General features: G+C 40.8%; 1 protein-coding gene and 1 long non-coding RNA gene across 2 annotated transcripts in view; one reads left to right on the forward strand and one right to left on the reverse strand.

Annotated features, from left to right (window-relative positions):
* Window positions 1-815: 815 nt before the first annotated feature.
* Window positions 816-3,039, reverse strand: LOC149122572 (uncharacterized). Its single transcript, XR_016219699.1, has 2 exons — window positions 2,530-3,039; window positions 816-1,086 (listed from the first exon to the last, which is right to left on the reverse strand). It is a non-coding gene; the product is annotated as an uncharacterized LOC149122572 (long non-coding RNA).
* A 6,253-nt stretch (window positions 3,040-9,292) lies between these two features.
* The window catches only part of TMEM236 (transmembrane protein 236), a 40,748-nt gene continuing 30,189 nt past the window's right edge, over window positions 9,293-19,851 (forward strand). Inside the window, 1 exon segment of the mRNA NM_001101709.2 lies at window positions 9,293-9,549. Coding sequence (NP_001095179.2) covers window positions 9,293-9,549 — 257 coding nt within the window.

The raw sequence follows: 19,851 nt of genomic DNA on the forward strand, positions 1-19,851 counted from the left end.
TTTCCTTCTGGGAGCCTAGGCAAAGAGTACCTACAGAATCCGTGCCCAGTGAAAACCCCAGGCACTGAGTCTCCAGTGAGCTTTCCTGCTGGCAACATTTCATGTGTTGTCACTGCTTGTTACTCGAGGACTAATCATGTCCATTACCCATGTGACTCAATTGGGAGAAGGCCCTTGGATTGTGCCTCCTTTCTCCTGAACTTCATCCTGTACGCCTTCTCTCACCACTAAGTTTGCTTCAAGTACAATATTCTGAGTCCTGTGAGTCCTCATGACAAATTGTTGAAACTGGTAGTCTTCGGATCTTTCCAAGATATTGTCAATGTGTTGTATTTAATTCATTTATTTACAAATGAATAAGGGAAATAAAACACTCAAGTTTGAAACTATAGTACAAGATTAGAATTTAATAGTTTAAGAAATCATAAGGACTAATATTGTTTCCAGCTAGGCTGGACATGTTTTGTAGCAACTTTAATAGTTTTTTTTTATTAGGACGCTGAAGAGAGTCTAGGGACAGGCATTTGGCTAGCAGTTAAGACGCTGCTTAGGATGCTCACTTGCCATGTGCCTGGGTTTGGGTCCTGGGCCAAGCTTCCTGATAAGGCACACTGTGAGAGGCACCAGGTGATGGCAAATTGGTGGGTCCCTGCTATCTATGTGACAAGGAAGGTTCCCTCTGTTTTAACCCTATGAGGTTAAAGCTGAGAAGCCACTGGGGGAGGGGGGCTTTTGATGAGGTGAAGCCCTTGACTTGCCTCATTGAATGTTTATAAAGCTCAATTGGCCATATTTACAGAATATAAGATACAATATTTTTTGTTTTTAAAGATTTACTTATTTATTTGAAAGTCAGAGTTACACAGAGAAAGAGAGGCTGAGAGAGAGAGAGAAAGAGAGAGAGAGAGAGACAGAGACAGAGAGAGAGGTCTTCCATCTGCTGGATCACTCCCCAGTTGGTCGCAATGGCAAGAGCTGTGCTGATCTGAAGCCAGGATCCAGGAGTTTCTTCCGGGTCTCCACATGGGTGCAGGGGCCCAAGGACTTGGGCCATCTTCCAGTGCTTTCCCAGACCATAGCAGAGAGCTGGATCGGAAGTGGAGCAGCCGGGACTTGAACCGGCGTCCATTTAGGATGCCAGCACAGTAGGCAGCAGCTTAACCCTGCTACACCACAGTGCCGGCCCTAAGATACAATCTTATATTGCTTAACTATGGGGATACCTTTTAAGAAAGTTATCTTTAGGTGACTTGTCCTTGTGTGAATGTCACAGCACATACTTAAACCTCAGTAGTATAGCCTAGTATGTAGACAGGCTGTGTGGTGTAGCCTACTGCTCCCAGGCTTTGGATAGCATAGTACTGTCCTGAATATTGTAGGCACCTGTAGCACAATGATACGTATTTGTGTATCTGAACAGGTTTGTGTACACCAGCTTCACCACAGACCCATGAGTAATGTCTTGTACCACTGCTGTGATGGCAGTAGGCAATAGGAATGTTGCAGCACCATTGTAATCACATGGGACCACTGTGAGCTATGTAGTTCATTGTTGACTGAAACAGCCTGATGTGGTGCTTGGCTGGATATTGTCTTGCACAAGACTCGTACCTTTATAGCCTGAATTTTTTAAAATGGGGAACTTAGGTTAGAAGATTCCAGTCCCACAATATCAACTCAAATCTTCAAAGAACAAACCGAATCTGCACCACCCAGTGGAGTTAGAGAGCACTGCATGCAGGCAAACCACTTGAATTTCAACTATTTTATCCATGTTGACCAAAGTAAGTGAATAATTATTATTCTTGCTTATTTTGTGAGAATATGGGCAGCATTACTACCTGGTTTCAAGTTATTTTAAGTAATCAAAAATTGAAGAGCTGCAACTGTATTAAGTCTTCAGCAGTGAGGCTTTGGGAAATTTAGGAGAAAACATCTGTGTAAATTTTGGGATAAGTTTATGCAAATTGTTTACAGATGTACTACATTTAAATAAGTCTTATTTGCTTAAACTTGTTACTCTGAAATACTGAAAGGATAACTCAAATTGTGGAAGTCTTGAAAAATAAAATTGTAGAATCATAGAATGTAGTAACTTCCTTTTTTCTTTAAGATTGTTTCTCCAGTTCTAAGATCCTATTTACACAATTTGTGTGCTGTTGTAAGACCTGAGTAATTATAGTAGAAAAACATTTCATGGAGCACAATGATTTTTAATAATTTAAAAAATTCTCTACCTTTTGTTAATTTCAAGAATACAGTTACCAGTTTTATAAAAGAGTTGCAAAAGGGAATATGCTATTGTCGTTGGTCTTACAAATTTGCTCTTACAAATATTTAATAGCCTGAAAGTTGAAATTTTACTTTGTCTTACATTATAAACTTTGGTAAAAGGGCATATATCACATGGTAACATAATCTTACTAAATTCTTTCCAAGTGATTTATTTGCTAACACACACTTTTGAGGATTAGCAACTCTTTGGAAATTACAACTAATCAGTAATTAGGCCCAGAGGTAGACTTTCACCTGTTCCGTAGGCTGTCTGTGCAGTGTGATCCTGACGGCAGCTTCATTACCACCAGCGCTTGCCTTTTTGCACATCAACGCCAAATGATCACAGGAAACAAACCACGGATATGCCAGGACATTCCTGGCAGTTTTCACATTTTGCTTCCCAGACTGTATACTGAAAACAATGAACAAACCTTGAGATTAAAAATGATCTTACTAACAATTTCAGAGACTTTCAGTTTTTGACTTCCTGCCTGCAGGAAGGAAATGACAGTTGGAAGTGTGGAGAACAGGTGTTCCCTTGGACAGAATGATATCTTCTGCTTACTAAAATAAAAAACACTGCATCAACACTCCTACATGGAAGTGAATTCTAACCACAAGACTCAGTTTTTCCACCACAGATCCAGCTTCAGAAAACCAATCTGTTTTCTACCAGGAAGTTGTTGAACCCAGCAATAAATAGGAGTCTGAGATACAAGATTCTTCACAGCCCAAGTCAAGGGTCTGAGGCTTGGAGATGTCGCTTTCCCTGTCCTCCCAGTTACTGGCAGCACAGTGGCATGGCAGATTCGTCAGGGGACTTAGAAGGGAAAGAATCAGGACTGGAGTAAACAGGTCCCAGCTGAAGAGCAGGTGATTTTTAAAGCTTTTCTCACCTCCCTCTGTCTTTGTCTCCCAGTGAGGGTCTGGATTATTTCCTCACAGTAGCTTAGTTTTGGCCTAATGACATTCTTTTGCTTTGCTAGACCAGCTGGTTGCTCTATTATTCATGAAGGAACGTGTCCTGCCTTCCATTCTGTTGATAGGTGGTTGGTACCTGAGAAAGGCTAAAGCTTAAAATAATTAAAGGCTCTGTCTTGGACCAGAAAAACCTCAGACAGTCCTCTACAGCCTCTTCTGGTAATGGTTCAAATCCTTTATAGAGTATGCACTTTTGAGGATGCACGGATTCAGGAAGATATTGTAGCACTAGCATTTGTAAAGTCTTTGTCGGTGCTTGGAAAGGATCATAGTCTTTTCCTAACATGCATCATGAAATGAAAACCATAGGGACCATGTCTTTTCTTTCTCATTTGGAGATCCTACAGAGTCATGGCATGGCAGAAGGAGATGTGGTAGCTTTAATTGGGCCTAAGCAAGGGAATTAAGGTATGTGGGCTCAATGACTATATAGATTATATTGGCACAGATTGTACACGATTTCTCCTTCTGAAATATCTGTGTAAAAGCCAGCATTTCCTTGCAGTTAAAGAGGAATTAGCTATTGTTGAAGGCCTGCACATTTCCCCTACCGCTTACCAATCCTCCTACAGTTCATTCTTTCCAAATACATATTAAGGGCCTGCTACATGCTGAGAAATATTGTACCCTGCCTCCAAGGAGCTTATGATTTTGTGGAGGGCCCTGTGTGTAAAGAAATGATATAGGGAGGTAAGTGCTACCCAGAAGTATTCAAATAGTGTTTAGCACAAAGGAGAAAATGTTCACTTTCCCTTGGAGAAGGAGGGTAGGAAAGGCTGCACAGAGGAGAAAGCTCTTAACATGGATGATGGAGGGTGGTGATCATACTTTCTAGCCCTGTCCTGAGTGGGAAAGATGGCTCAACCCCCCCCCCCCAACAATTACTCAAGACTGTCCCCTGTCTTCTGCTTGCATTTTTGCTGTTTTTGCCTCTAGCACTACCACTAACACGATAAGTGGAAGTGAAATTTGTTTATTCGGCTTATGCTTAAGGAAAAAAGAGGGAAAACAAATCAGTGCAGGAAAGGGTAAAAAAAATTAGACCACAAAAGTTTTATTAAATTGGAATTACTTTTAAAATGTTTCATAGTCTCAAATTGTTCTCTAAATTGTATGCTTGTGAAATACTCAACTATGGCAATATTAATATAAAATGAAAACTCTTTCTACCCCATCTGGTCCTTCCTCCAGAGATCACACTATGAATATCTTGTTGAGTCTGTTTTTGGATTCTTAGATGTGCATTTAAGTCCATAGCTATAGTTTTTTTTTCAAATAAAAATGTATGATACCAATCATATTCTTTGACATAGCATCTGCAACCCACTTTCCACCTCCTCTCCTCTCCAACTGCTCACTACACCATGAATATTCTGGAACTATTTTCCAAATGAAATGTCATTGCAATATATAGAGAAGATTGATGTAGCTATTTATAAATATTGATTTGGGTCCACAGTACAGGCCCAAGCTCACCTTTGAGAAGGCTTCTCTGATTAACTTTTTGGTTTTTTATTTTTACATGTTTTTTTCTGAGTGAAATTTGACCCCTGCTCATAAACATGCTTTTGTGTTTCACTAAAAATCTTCTTGTTGCAAAGAACAAAGACCCCTGATTGTAAGGAAACATGTGAGGCACATATAGAAACTTCTTTCTTGGGATGCTTCTCCTCCCTATTGATCTGTTCAGTCTTCTCACTCTTCAGGCTAGCTTCGTCATTCCACTAATTCCTGCAGTTCTTCCGTAGACAGCTTATAGTGGATCATTCACTCGCTCATTCATCAGTAGTGCTGAGTATTCATAGCATGTCTGGGTGGTTCTGTCCAATACAGTTTGGCTTGCTCTAATTCTGACTCAAAACTGTGACCTCCTTAACTTTACCTACCTTATCCCCCTGTGTTTCTGAATTCAAATTCCCAAGGTTGAGAATAAGAATTGTCCAGTTCGTGCCATTCCACACATAATCTGCTTGACATTCCATAGTCCAGTTCCAGTTCATCTTGGCAGAAGGAGGTTGGAGGACTTTGGGCAGGGTGGCCCTTTACAGGCCTAACCTGCCTAGAACGTTCCATGAATGGACTTGGGTCTTACCTGTCTGCATTTCTGCCCTCTCCCTAATCAGAAGGACTGTCATGATGTGCACACAGTCACTGTCCAATGGACAATGTTAACACAATTATTTCTTCACATGGAGCTGGAATCATTGTGAGCAGAAGGTGAGAATCACAGCCTCCCTGCTGCTCAAACATAAACCATTCCGTGTGCCGAAGAGCCGCAGGTCATTGTCACAGGAATGCTGCTGTTCTTGGTTTTATCTTTGGAGGTAAAAATGAAGAGAGAGAAACCAGAAGGAAACCACAGATGAGAAATACAAAGCTAGAGCTGGTTTAAGTCCCTATAAAGGGAAATAAAATTGAGCAATGAAATTACAGACCTGTGTAAGATACTTATTTTTCCATGGATTCATACTGTTTTTAGTTAGTAATTCTCTACAAAGTTCAGATTTTAATTCCTATTAGTACATAAAGTATATGCAACATAGCACTGATGACTCCAGACAGAGGATTAGGCAGTTAAAATGTAATTTGTATCTAGTATCAATTAAATAAAAAGTTTTATTAGGGACGATCTAGACAATCGAAGTCAATTATATGTGATATTAGAAATAGTTGACAACAGAACCAATGCTCAAATGGTGTCTTCCTCTCCCTTACATATTCTTTTCTCCACTCATTCTTTTAAGTCTCCTCTCATTTGAGAGGACTTCTGCCAAACTTTAGTATATTTAAAATTTGAGCTCATGTAGAGTAGCTGGATATAGTTGAGGAGTCACCTGACACATTGCTGTGCAGTGGGAAGGCAGACTGTATTAATCCTGAGCTGCTAGCAGAATGTTAGAAGGCATCCTACAAGTCAGACAGTGCAGGGAAGAAAGAGATGCCAGCTCTTAGAGGGTCGTGGGCTCAAGATCTGTTGGTGCAATGTCCTCCTCATCACTCCTGCTCCATTAGTGTTAGCTGAGGCTCTCACCTCTTGCCCAGGCTCTGCTGAATCTTTGCTGGCTTCCCTGTCTCCAGGTGGTGCTATTTCTGTCCTTTACATCTGTACTAACTCCTTTTCCAAGTCATCCAGTGACTCCTGTGTTCAGAACCCATTGCTTTTTCACTGCCTGCCATATACTTACATACCTAGATCCTTAATGGGGCACTTATATTTAATAATAAACCCTAACTGATTTCTTTGTTTTTAAAGATTTATTTATTTATATTTGAAAGTCAGAGTTACACAGAGAAAGAAGGAGAGGCAGAGGCAGAGAGAGAGGTCTTCCATCCACTGGTTCACTCCCCAATTGGCCACAAGGGTCACAGCTGTGCCAACCCGAAGCCAGGAACCAGGAGCTTCTTCCAGGTCTCCCACACGGGTGCAGGGGTCCAAGGACTTGGGCCATCTTCTACCGCTTTCCTAGGCCATAGCAGAGAGCTGGATTGGAAGTGGAGCAGCCAGGACTCGAACCAGCACCCACATTGGATGCTGGCACTGCAGGCAGCAGCTTTACCTGCTACACCACAGCACCAGCCCCAACCCCAACTGATTTCTAACATTGCCTTCCCCTGTTCTGTGGGACCACACCAGACTGATCAACCATTGCAGCCTCCTTGCCTCTTTTGTTTTCTGGCTGAAATGTCACCTTTCCCCCAAATCCCACATCTACCTTGATCTTCCCCTTCCCACAGCCCTAAGATGAAGTTCCCCTGTGTGTTGACATATCCTTTAGTTAATACTCTGACCTTTGTTCTGTTTTTGTTGTTCATGAATTTTTTCCGCCATTGGACTGTGAGCATTTTCAGGACAGGGACTCCTGTCATTCACTCATCTTCACACTGTAACACCTAGTGAGGTCCTGCTTATAGGTGTTCAGATTTGGTTTCTCAAAAATTTATTTATTTTTGTTTGAAAGGCAGGGGAGGGGGAGGGATAGAGAGAGAGAGAGAGAAATACCTTCCATCCTCTAGTTTGTTCCCCAAATGCCTGTAACAAACATGGCTGGGCTGGGCCAAAACCAGGAACTGAGAACTCAATCCACTTCTCTGATTTGGGTGGCAGGGACTCAGGTACTTGAGCCATCACCTGCTATCTCCTAGAGTGCACATTAGCAGGAAGCTAGAATCAGAAGCAGAGCCAAGACTCAAACTGAGGCCTTCTGATATGGGATACAGGCATCTTAACTGCTGAGCTAGACCTCCCAAATTTGGCTTTTTTTATTTATTTTTATTTTTTAATTTGAAAGTCAGACTTAGAGAGGGTGAGTGTGCTTCCATTTGCTGGTTCACTGAAATGGCTGGGGGCTGGCTCAGGCTGAAACCAGGAGATTTATCCACTGTCCCACATTCGTGCCAGGGGCCATCTTCTGCTGCTTTCTCAGGTGCATTAGCAGGGAGCTGGATCAGAAGTGGAGCAGCTGGGACTTGAACCAGCACCCAGATGGATGTCAGCATCACTGGCAGTGGCTTGACCCACTATGCCACAACACCAGCCCCCATCCCCAACTTTTCTTTGGAAGGAAGGATATTTATGGTCATAATTGTCTTAAATATTTGTTATGCTTTTGACTACATATAGATAGTTCTTAAAGTGTTAGTCCTGGGCCGGTGCTGTGGCTCAATAGGCTAATCCTCTGCCTGTGGCGCCGGCACCCTGGGTTCTAGTCCCGGTCGGGGCGCCGGTTCTGTCCTAGTTGCTCCTCTTCCTGTCCAGCTCTCTGCCATGTCCTGGGAGTGCAGTGGAGGATGGCCCAAGTGCTTGGGCCCTGCACCCGCATGGGAGACCAGGAGAAGCACCTGGCTCCTGGCTTTGGATCAGCGCGGTGCGCCAGCCCCAGCAGCCATTGGCGGGGTGAACCAACGGAAAAAGAAGACCTTTCTCTCTGTCTCTCTTTCTCACTGTCCACTCTGCCTGTCAAAAAAAAAAAAAAAAGTGTTAGTCCTGGAGCCCATGCTGTGGCTCAGCAGGTTAATGCCCTGGCTTGAAGCGCTGGCATCCTATATGGGCACCAGTTCTAGTTCCGGCTGCTCCTCTTCTGATCCAGCTCTCTGCTGTGGCTTAGGAAAGCAGTGGAAGATAGCCCAAGTGCTTGGGCCCCTGCACCCGCGTGGGAGACCTGGAAGAAGCTCCTGGCTTCTGGCTTCGGATTGGCACAGTTCCGGCTGTTGTAGCCAGTTGGAGAGTGAACCATTGGATGGAAGACCTCTCTCTCTTTCTCTGTCTCTCTTCTCTCTGTGTAACTCTGACTTTCAAGTAAATAAATAAATCTTAAAAAAAATAAAGTGTTTGTCCTGATCATTGGTTTCTAATATTAGTTTCCTGACCAATAAAATAAAAGCAATATTCATCTATGTTTTATAGCAATTATTATACAATTATGATTAAGTAAATTATCAGGAAGAATCCTTGGTGGGAAGTTAACAAAGTGAATTCAAACTCCTTTTTCACGTACTTTGAAGAGTAGGGTGTAGTTTTCTAAGATGAAGGTTCAGAGTTTGAGTATCTCTTTTTGCCTGAATTCACTAAAACATGAAAATAGGGAATTGGATTACATCCACGCCTCCCCTTCCACTCGAAGGTGTATTATTCAAATGGTTCTACCTAACAGGGCTTAAATATTATTTAAATGACTTTGTGCTAAAGGCTTAAATATTATATAAATAGTTTTATGCTAACAATAGCAAGAAAGACTACATTTAAAAATTTTATTTTTACCAATGCTCCAAGAAGTGCTTTAAAGTTCATTTGGCTTCTAATTATCGATGTACAAATACATTGAATGATCATTTTCACAATGGCCCTGTTTCTTTAAGAGACCACAGTTGTTAAGTTGGAAGTTCATTGAACCATACAAGGGTCAATAAAAGGATAAAGTCACTGGTTAGTGATTCGAGGACAAGGAACTTGATCATAGCTCAGTATCTGGTGTCCATATGCTGCTCACAACCAAAGGGGAAGCGCTGGGACCTTGTCAGCTCACGTTTCCTCAGGATGGCTTCTGGAAGACTAATCAAGCTCGTGATTTTCGAGCTTCTGGAGTTTGCTGCTTTCTCCATTCCCACGCTCGTGATTATGGAGCAGTTTGCCACTGCCTACCAGAGGACCAGGAATGCGTCTGAGAAAACACATTACTGGCTGATTGTTTCCTGCTCTATCGCCTATGTCGCTGTAGTGAGTCTTTTGATTTGGGTTCCCGTAAAAGTTCTCTTACACAAGAAACGTCATCTTTACAAAAAAATTAAAGGATGGTAAGTAGAAGAATGCTTTAGTAGCGAGTCTCTGTGATGCTTTCATAGTTGTTTGCTAATGTTCTCTCTTTAAGGATGTAAGCATGGCATATACATGGTATAAAGTGTGAGATTAAGAATGAAGTTACATCACTGTTTCTGTAAGTGCACTGACCTAGTATCTTCTGTACATTTTCTTTTTTTTACATTTTCCTTTTTGCTGAGTGATAATGACATGGTGTTAGCATGAGTCCATGATGCCCTAAATAGACAATGTTGGACCTGATTCCTCCTTACACTAAGTCCCATGAAGGTATCATAGTTAGCTTACATCAGTCATCAGAAATAATGCGGGTTTTTGTGTAAAACTGAATGTAATATCTGTTTTTTAAGTGTTTGCTTTTTGTTTTGTAGGTCTAAGGCATACTTTGACCATTAACCATTTCAGATATTTTATCTTATTTTTTTCCATTTCAGATATTATAAACAGCTTGTTCATTTACTTAGATTTTTATTAAGAATACTATGTTGTTAAATTCTATTGCCCTTATGGTGAGAAAGTACTTTGATAAGAATACAGAAATAGTTTAAATGAATTGAGATTTAATGTTGATTTAACTAGTGGTTTAGCTAATGATTATACTGATCCATACAAAAGTATTGAGAACAAATAATCTCTGATACATTTGTATCAGAATGATACATTTTCCTTTTAGATCTTCAGATCTAATTCTTACTCATCTAGGATTTCTTTGTTTTTCTTGATGAGTTAAATTTTCCTTCTTACTGCTCTTTTGTTTTAACATCAAAAACAGAACACATTTGCAAAGTGAGAACCACCCCTTTTAAGTAAGGGCAGAAATGTAAAAATAATAGACATAGCATCATGTCTAGAAAGACAGCTAGGAGGACGCTGGAGGCTGAGCTAAAGTGTGGAGTTCTTTAGGTGCTGGCACTGCACCTGACCCCCGTGAACCTTGATGGGCTACCTTCAGTTCCCAGAGGGCAGGGCTCTTATGGCACTTTCAGAAATAATCCACTTCTTGTTGGCACTTCTCTTCATCAGTGGGGTCTAGGACCTGAACCCCAGGGTCACCTGAGGGATAGCTTGAAGCTGGGTTCAGCCCTCCTCTTATTACCCCCAACCCCTCTTGGAGTTGCTTTGACTACCCATGACTCATGGCTGGGTGGGGAATTTTGAAGGAAGGAATGGAAGAAGATCCAAATGACAATAGGAGTGAACAGTGTTTTTGCTTTTATTTTTGCTTGGTTTTGTTTGTTTTTTATGTTGGCTCAGATCCCTAGGACTCTAGATTCTGAATGTCATTCAGGGAGTTCATCTTCCCATGATTTTTTTTATATGCCGTAGATTATGTAAAAATAGTTTTATATATGAATTTCATTTCATTCTGTACCACCTCATATAAGAACTGATGTGAGGAAGTATGTATTTATTTCATGAGGCTTATTGTGAATTTTATCATTATTCTTTAAAATTTTGCTTATTTATTTTCACTTCATTTGAAAACCAGAGAAAGAGAAAGAGACACACAGACAGAGGAGATCTTCCATCTGCTGGTTAACTCCCCCAAATGCCCACAACAGCCATGGCTGGTCCAGGCTGAAGCCACGATCCAGGAACTCAATTCAGGTCTCCCATGTGAATGGTAGGGACCCAAGTACTGAAGCCATCATCTGCTGCCTCCTAAGGTGTGCATTAACAGGAAGTTACGTGAGAAGCCAGGACTTGAACCACATACAGTGATATCGAATGTGAATATCCCAAGTGGTATCTTATCTGCTATGCCAAATGCTCCCCCCTCCCCAAGTTTATCATTATTGGTTCCAAAGGGAACCTGAGGGTTAGGGAAATTAAAACAACTTTCCCAAAGTCAGTCAACTAGTGAGTGAAAGAGCCAGATCTCGAACCTAAGTCTAGCTGATTCCATAACTGGCACCTCTAATTGCTATCCTAAATTACCTCTTGGAGGACACAGTTCCAATCTTCTAGGGCAACTGAGATTAAGGCAGAAAGTCGTTCATTTTTACTCTCCAGTGCAAGTGGTTTTCTACTTGCCTCTGGTGTCTGTTCAGATTGGGTTTTGTACATCCAGTCTGGATATTCCCCTGTGCTAAAGTAACTTGGGTTGTCACAATAATTACGGTTTCCAGTGATTTCTTTCTTTAGTTTCTGTTTGTGGGTGTGGCTGGCCACAAGTTTTTAAAATAGTTTTAGATAAAAGGTTATCTATAATTTTAGTGAAACTATTAAACTACTTCCTTATAGGTAACCTTTCACTGGCCTGGAAGAGAAGAACGGCTACTAAGTACTACTCTGGGAACTTTACACTCTCCATACAGTTAAATGTAAACTTTATGACAATCCAGTGAGGTGTCTTTGATAGTGTTCTCATTTTATAGATGAGAAGAAACTGAAACTTTCCATTTCAGTGACTTAACACAGTGATTACCTGTGTCAAGTGAAAAAGCCAGGGAGTGGTAGAGCTGGCATTTTTGAGCCCAGATGTATTCAGTTCTGTGCTATCTCCTTAAACTCATGTAACTTTTCCTTTATTCTTTCTGACTTGAATGCCGATTGTGCTTCAGGAAAAAATGCAACTCAGTAAAATACATTTGCCCCCCTATGTGTATTTGGATTCTGTGCTTAATTCCCAGAGATGTGTATCTGGATATTAAAATAGACTCAAGTGACAATAAAAAGTATCACATTTTCATGGCTAAAGATCATGATACAAAAGTAATTGCTACTATACAAAGTAGAGTTTGAAAGTACAAATTATCTTTCCAGAATAATTAATTATGTGAAGTTTTGTAGTTTCCTAGCATTCAAAGATTAAACATTCTAAAAATCTATTTATATTCATTCATTTTTATTTATTTATTTATTTTTTTTAAAGAGTTATTTATTTATTTGAAAGGCAGAGTTATAGAGAAGCAGAGGCAGAGAGAGAGAGAGAGAGAGAGAGAGAGGTCTTACATCTGCTGGTTCATTCCCCCAGATGTCTGCAATGGTGGAAGCTGAGCCAATCCGAAGCCAGGAGCCAGAGCTTCTTCTGGGTCTCCTATGCGCGTGGAGGGGCCCAAGGACTTGGGCCGTCTCCTACTACTTTCCTAAGCCACAGAAGAGAGCTGGATCAGAAGTTGGAGCAGCCAGAACTCGAACTGGCACCCATGTGGGATACTGGTGCTGCATGCTGTAGCTTAACCTACTACACCATAGTGCTGGCCCCAATTGTATTATTTTTAACATCAGCAAGGACATTTGAGGGAATCAACCAGCAGATGAAAGATCTCCTCTGTTTCTCCGTGTGTCTCTTTCTCTTTCTCTGGTTTCCATGTGAAGTGAAAATAACTAAGCAAAATTTTAAAGAATAGTGATAAAGTTACAATAAGCTACAGCACCGGCCCCTGTTCGTTCTATTTGAAAGGTCAAGAGACAGATAGAAATGCATCATCCATTAGCTACTTCACTCCTCAAATGCCCATCACATCCAGAGCTTGGCCAGGCCAAAGTGGGAAGCCCATGCCTCCCATATAGTGGCAGGGACCCAACCACCCAAGTCATCACTGCTACTTCCAGAGTGCACCCTACCAGGAAGCTGGAATTGGAAGTGGAATCAGAATTGAAACCCAGGCACGTTGATGTGGGATACAGGTATTCCCAAGTGCATCTTAACCAATGTGCCAAGCCCCTACTCCTAAATGTTGAAGAAACTGTTCTAGAGTTCTAGAACCTCCCTGAAGGCCCATGTTGGCATCATCAGTGCAATGAAGCTGGACTTCCAGAGAGAATGAGTGCTGAGCTAGTAATGGCTGTGCCCTGGGAATAAAACTTAGAAAAAAGACCTGGATTCATATCCCAGCTGTGACATTGGCTGTAGGATCTTGTGTGAGTTATTTATGTTTTTGAGCTTTGGTTTTTTCATGGACAAAATAGGAACAACCTATTTCTTCCTTGGAGTGTTGTTTTAAGAAACTGCATAATATCATGCATATAAAGTTCCTAGCATAGCACCTGGCTCATAGGAAGCACTCAGTGGATATTAATGTTATTACCCTGGGCTGAATTAACTTTTTACTGAAAATATAATCTTCTGTAATCCTAGAATGATTCTCAGAAGTGGCAGAAATGATAAAGCTAGAGAAAATTGCATACTCAAATTGATATTCCTCAAGTTTGAGAATATTTTTAGATCTCTTATCTATTGAGAATAAACAATATACTGATATTCACATAAAGTGTTTTTGCATTTGCACAATGTTTTTATGTTTCACTTTCTTACTTGACATGCATGCCATGTTGTGAAGTTGGTCAAGAGACATTCCCATTTTTATAAGGGAGAAAACAAATTTAATAGGACTCAAGACATAACTAAATCAATGACTGAGCCTGAACTCTAATCCAGTGCTCTTTCTCTTACTTTGTTAAACACTTCCTCAATTCTTTTTCTTTTTTTTTTAAGATTACTTGTAATATTTCATAATGGAGTAGGGAGATGGTGGGAGGAATGAAGAGAATCTATTTATAAAAACACCGAACTGTATGAGTATATTCCAGTAAGTAAGCAAAAGCCTTTCCTGGAATATCCGTTGAATGTGTGAACTCACTTAGCTTCAAGGCTATAGCCTGAAACAAGCCAAGCTCCATTGAGAACACTGTGGGGCAGGATAGTTTTGCAGGGTTTGTGGGAATTCCCATGCTGTCTTTAGACCTAGAGGTATATTTCAGAAATATTCCTGAGTCCTTCAGAGTACCATTACCTCAGACTATGACATGTCAGGAATTCTGGGCAGTGCCAAGTTTGAAAGACCTCGACGTTTTGTGATCCGTTTTACCTTGCTGAACTCCTTGCCATATTGTGAGATTTTGCTATTGATCTATTTTAGTTATTAGTAGCTTTACTCGTGGTAAAACAAGAGCAGATATTATTGAACAACTACTTTATGTCAGGCATAATTCTAAACACAATGTATTGTTTTAGTTAGTTTCCTGACCCTAATGTATAAGAACAATTGTAGTACACATCATACAATGGGAAAACTGAGGTGCAAGTGTAAAAAGACCACCCAGTCCAGAAGTTGAGCCAAGACTACCCCTTACTCTTCCACAGTAGCACACACATGTAATGCACACCACCAAAAACATCTGTACGCTATACACAGACTGGCTAACCTGAAAGAAATGAACCCATTCTCTTCTGCCCCTGAGAGATCACTGGTAAAATACCATTTAACATTGGTGATTAGCTTTTTCCCAGCGCACTCCCGTTTCTCAGTGGGTCTGCCATCCTCTCAAGACCCAGTGTCAATCGTTTTGTCACACTTGACTGCATGCCATCTGTTCCTTGCCTCACCATGCCCAGTAGTTAATCTACATAGTATTCCTTTGCTCTTCTCTCCCCCACTACATGCAATAACTCACCATATTCCATGAATTCTTCATTTCTCTTGCGTCAGTTTCTTGTGTTCCATGACCTTTTACTCATTTTTACACGGCTGCTGTACACTTGAGTTTGTAGCATGGGTTCCCAAATTTGATACATTCAGACCCAGTGTCAGACCATTTTCCTGATTATTTCTGTTCAAGAAAACTTGAGGAGCATTTTCTAAACTAACACTCTGACAACCATCACCTGCTGCTGTCCTTGTTTCTTTTCTCCCCCTCAGTTCCTAACTGTCCTTGTCCATAAGGTAATACAGTCATGCACCACTTAACCATGAGAAGTTCTGAGAACTGGGCTGTTAGGTAATTTCATTGTTGTGTGGACATGATAGAGTCTACTTACGCAAACCTGGATGATACAGCTCAATCATTCAACGTCACCTCTTGGGTCAATCAAGAGATGCTGGGAACACAAGATGTGTGAGTATGAGGCTGTTGCTGGTATAACAGGGCTGTATTAGTCTGCTTTTCATTACTTTACCTTGAGAAGAACTTTTTTGGGGGGAAAGAAAAAGGTTTATTGAGGCTCACAGTTGGAGGTTACAGTATTGAGCAAGCCCACAGTCTCATGTCTGACGGAGGCTGGTGATGGTGGGAGCGGATGCACAATCACATGGTAGGACAGGAAGCAGAGAGAGAGAACCTAGGCTGAACTCCAATTCAAATAATCATACCTCTCAAGAACCACTGTCCCAGGCATTCCCCCAGGGTCCTAAAAACTCCCACAGGCCATACCTCACACAGCATCATTAGGCCATATTTACCTGTAATCCATCAGATATTAACATTAAGACATCAGAGTTTAAGACACTCTGTTCAACCTGTAACAATGGCATATTGTTTTGTAGGGCTCTTTGAAAAAGTAAAAGGAGTACAGGCTTAAAGAATGATTAAAGCATATAATTCATTAAAGACAAATCAGTAACATTGTCATTGATTGTATTTATCAAGCATAATGTATTATATATAATTGCATATGCCATACTTTTCTATGGCTGGCAGCTCAGCAGCTCCCTTGATTTGTTTACAACAGCATCACTCCAGATACGTGAACACAACATGTTGCTTTGAAGATGTGATGCTACTACAATGTCACTAGGTGACAGGAATTTCTCAGCTGCATTATAATCTTAAGGGAGCCCTATGGTATATGTAGTCTGTCATTGAAACAGCACATGCTTGTACTCTTCTTGAAAGAAATTCCTGAACATCAGCTCCACCCTTAAAAAATCTGCTGTTCCCCTGGTTCATAGAACCAAATATTGACTGTGTTCCATGGAATACTAAAGCAGGAAGAACTATTAGAGTTCACCTGCTACACCATTTGGCACAGTGCACAATCTACCTCTGATTTTAACCTAAGTCCCTCTTTTCTATGGGTGTTTCTTAGTCTGATTATTCATCTTATTTCCTTATGTTTGCCTAAAACCTGCCACCATGTAGCTTCCTTCCCTATCCACTCTGTAGACTTTACCTCCTCTGCCCTCACTTTATATGTGAGTGAATTTGGCCATGGCCAGAAGCTCTCTGCCCACTGCTTCCCAGTTTCCCCCTACTATTGCTCTTTGAGTGCTCTAACTGACTACCATCATATAAACTGTCACCGATATGATGATTCCCAAAATTGTGTCTCCAGGGGTGAATTCTATGAGCTTACTGAGGTGTGTTAAGCTTCTCAAACATTTGAAGGTAGCAGCATCGCTGTCATCTCAACCATGAGCTAAGTTTTTCTTTTCTCCAATATACAGAGTTCCACCAGTCATTCTTGTCCCATGATTTCTAGCTCTTCTGCTCTTACAGCGTTCTCCTTCTTATGCTTCCTGACTCTTTAATGCTGGGTACAATCTCACAGATCCCTCATGTCCTTTTGGTGCAGTTATGACTTCAAATGTTGATTTAACGCTATTGACTTCAGTTGTAACTGTGTTGCCTGTTTGATAACTGAGAATGTAATTAAATGAGTGAAAAACTTGCTCTAAGGCAGGGTTCCCTCTACCTGCACTTGGGCAACTCTCAGAAACTTGTAAGTGCTTTAAAGCCAGACTACATCTTCTGAGTCTTTCCATTCTTAGAACAGGATGTAGAACATACATTTTACAACAGTTTAGATAAATGGGTGAGTGAATGAATGAATACTTGAACTATTCTTAGGCTGAATTCATTAATTTACTCTTACCCCTTTTAAATAGCACTATATTGATTTTAAATCATCTTTCTAATCAGTTGGAATCCTGGTTGTGTCATTCCAAAGGCTAACAATCCCATTTGATTTTGTGTCATCTACAAATGAGAAGACATATCTCCCTCATCTCCTCTAGAGGTACTGCTAAATATCTTTGGTGGGACGATTTTAATGGAGACCCTCGAGGTTAATAGTCATCCATTACTCTTATCAAAGGGTTTGCTTAAGTAGCTATAAATCTACCTCTTCAAATTTCTTTTTAGTTCTCACTCCCCATTCACTCAATTCTTTATTTTTAAAATTTTATTTAATACATACAAATTTCATGTATTTCATGTATACAGATTTAGGAACATAGTGATACTTCCCACCCTACCCTCCCCCCTGCCATGCTCCCAGCATTCCTCCTCTTTCCTCTCCTAATCCCTTTATTAATATTTACAATGATCTACTTTCAGTTTACTTTATACTCAAAGATTACTTTATACTCATAATTATTAACCCTACACTAAGTAAAGAGTAAGAAAAAATAAATTAAAAAATAAATAGTAAGAAAAAAACACTATTCAGGGGTGTAAACAATCATTGAAGCACAAAATGTCAATTTCAATCCTATACATAGCTTTTTTGGTACTCTGTTCTTTACCACAGATCAGGGAAAACATATGGTATTTGTCTTTTTGGGTCTTATTTCACTAAATATGATAGTTTCCAGTTGCATCCATTTTGTTGCAAGAGACAGTATTTTATTCTTTCCATGACTGAGTAGTATTCTATAGTGTATACATACTATAATTTCTTTATCCAGTCATCAGTTCATGGACATCTGGGTTCATTCCAGATCTTAGCTATTGTGAATTGAACTACGATAAACACAGGAGTACAGATAACGATTTCGTATATGGATTTCATTTCCCTTGGTAAATTCCCAAGAGTGGGATTGCTGGGTCATATATATATCTATTTTCAGCTTTCTGAGGAATCTCCACACTGTCTTCCACAATGGCAGCACTAGTTTATATTCCCATCAACAGTGGATTAGGGTACCTTTCTCCCTACATCTTCATGAGCATTTATTCTTTGTTGGTTTATGTATGAGAGCCATTCTAACTGAGGTGAAATGAAACCTCATTGTGGCTTTTATTTGCATTCCCTTGATGGCTAGTCATCCTGAGCATTTTATCATGTGTCTGTTGGCCATTTGATTTTCCTCTTTTGAAAAATGCCTGTTCAAGTCCTTTGCCCATTTCTTAACTGGATTGTTTGTTTGGATGTTGTTGAGTTACTTGAGCTCTTTATAGATCTGGATATCAATCCTTTATCAGTTTCATAGCTTGCAAATATTTTCTCCCATTTTGTTGGTTGTCTCTTCACCTTCCTGAGTATTTCCTTTGCAGTGCAGAAGCTTCCCAGTTTGATATAATTCCATTTGTCTATTTTTGCTTTGATTGCCTGTGTTTCTGGGGTCTTTTCCAAGAAGTCTTTGCCTACGCCACTGTCTTGCAGTTTCCCCAATGTTCTCTAATAATTTGATGGTATAGATAGAGGTCATAGATTTAGATCCTTCACCCATTTTGAATTGATTTTTGTATAAGATATAAGGTAGTTGTCTTGTTTCATTTCTGCAAACAGAGATCAGTTTTTCCAGTACCATTAATTGAAGAGACTGTCCTTTTTTCCAAGGACTGATTTTAGTTTCTTTGTCAAATATTAGTTTATTGTAAAGGTGTGGATTGATTTCTGGAGTTTCCAGTCTGTTTCATTGGTCTATCTGTCTTTTTGTGCCAGTATCATGCTGTTTTAATTGTAAGTACCCTGGGCCGGCGCCAATGCTCAATAGGCTAATCCTCCACCTGCGGCACCAGCACACTGGGTTCTAGTCCCAGTTGGGGTGCCGGATTCTGTCCCTGTTGCCCCTCTTCCAGTCCAGCTCTCTGCAATGGCCTGGGAGTGCAGTGGAGGATGGCCCAAGTCCTTGGGCCCTGCACCCCATGGGAGACCAGGAGAAGCTCCTGGCTCCTGGCTTCGGATCAGCGTGATGCGCTGACCACAGCATGCTGGCCGCGGTGGCCATTGGAGGGTGAACCAACGACAAAAGGAAGACCTTTCTCTCTGTCTCTCTCTCTCACTGTCCACTCTGCCTGTCAAAAAAAAAAATTATAAGTACCCTGTAGTATGTCTTAAAATCTGCTATTGGGATGCCTCCAGCTTGTGTGTGTGTGTGTGTGTGTGTCTGTGTAAGATTGCCTTAGCTATTCAGGCTCTCTTGTGTTTTTATATGAATTTTAGCATCATTTTTTCTAGATCTGAGAAAAATGTCATTGATATTTTGAATGGGATCACACTGAATCTGTAAATTTCTTTTGGGAGTATGGACATTTTTATGATGTTCTTTTTTATTGAATACCCAGATGTGTGTCAAGGGTGTGGTCTGGGAGCTCTGCTCAGTGCCCCAGGGTGGGGCAAGTATTCAGGGTCACACCCAAGTTGGGTGTGGTCGATCTCCTCTGTTGTCAGCAGGGAAGAGAGTATGATCACCCCTTTTGGTATAATCACACCGTCACTTCTCTTTCAAGGTGATCAGTGCCCGGGGTTAGCACACAGTGGGTGTAACACGCCCCTGCACTGCCCCCTGAACCACACAGCAGATCTCTGCAGTCCTTGTGTGGTCATGGAT

This window comes from Oryctolagus cuniculus, chromosome 13 (genome assembly GCF_051225735.1).
Source record: "Oryctolagus cuniculus isolate XC-2025 breed Fujian yellow rabbit chromosome 13, ASM5122573v1, whole genome shotgun sequence".
NCBI lineage: Eukaryota > Metazoa > Chordata > Mammalia > Lagomorpha > Leporidae > Oryctolagus > Oryctolagus cuniculus.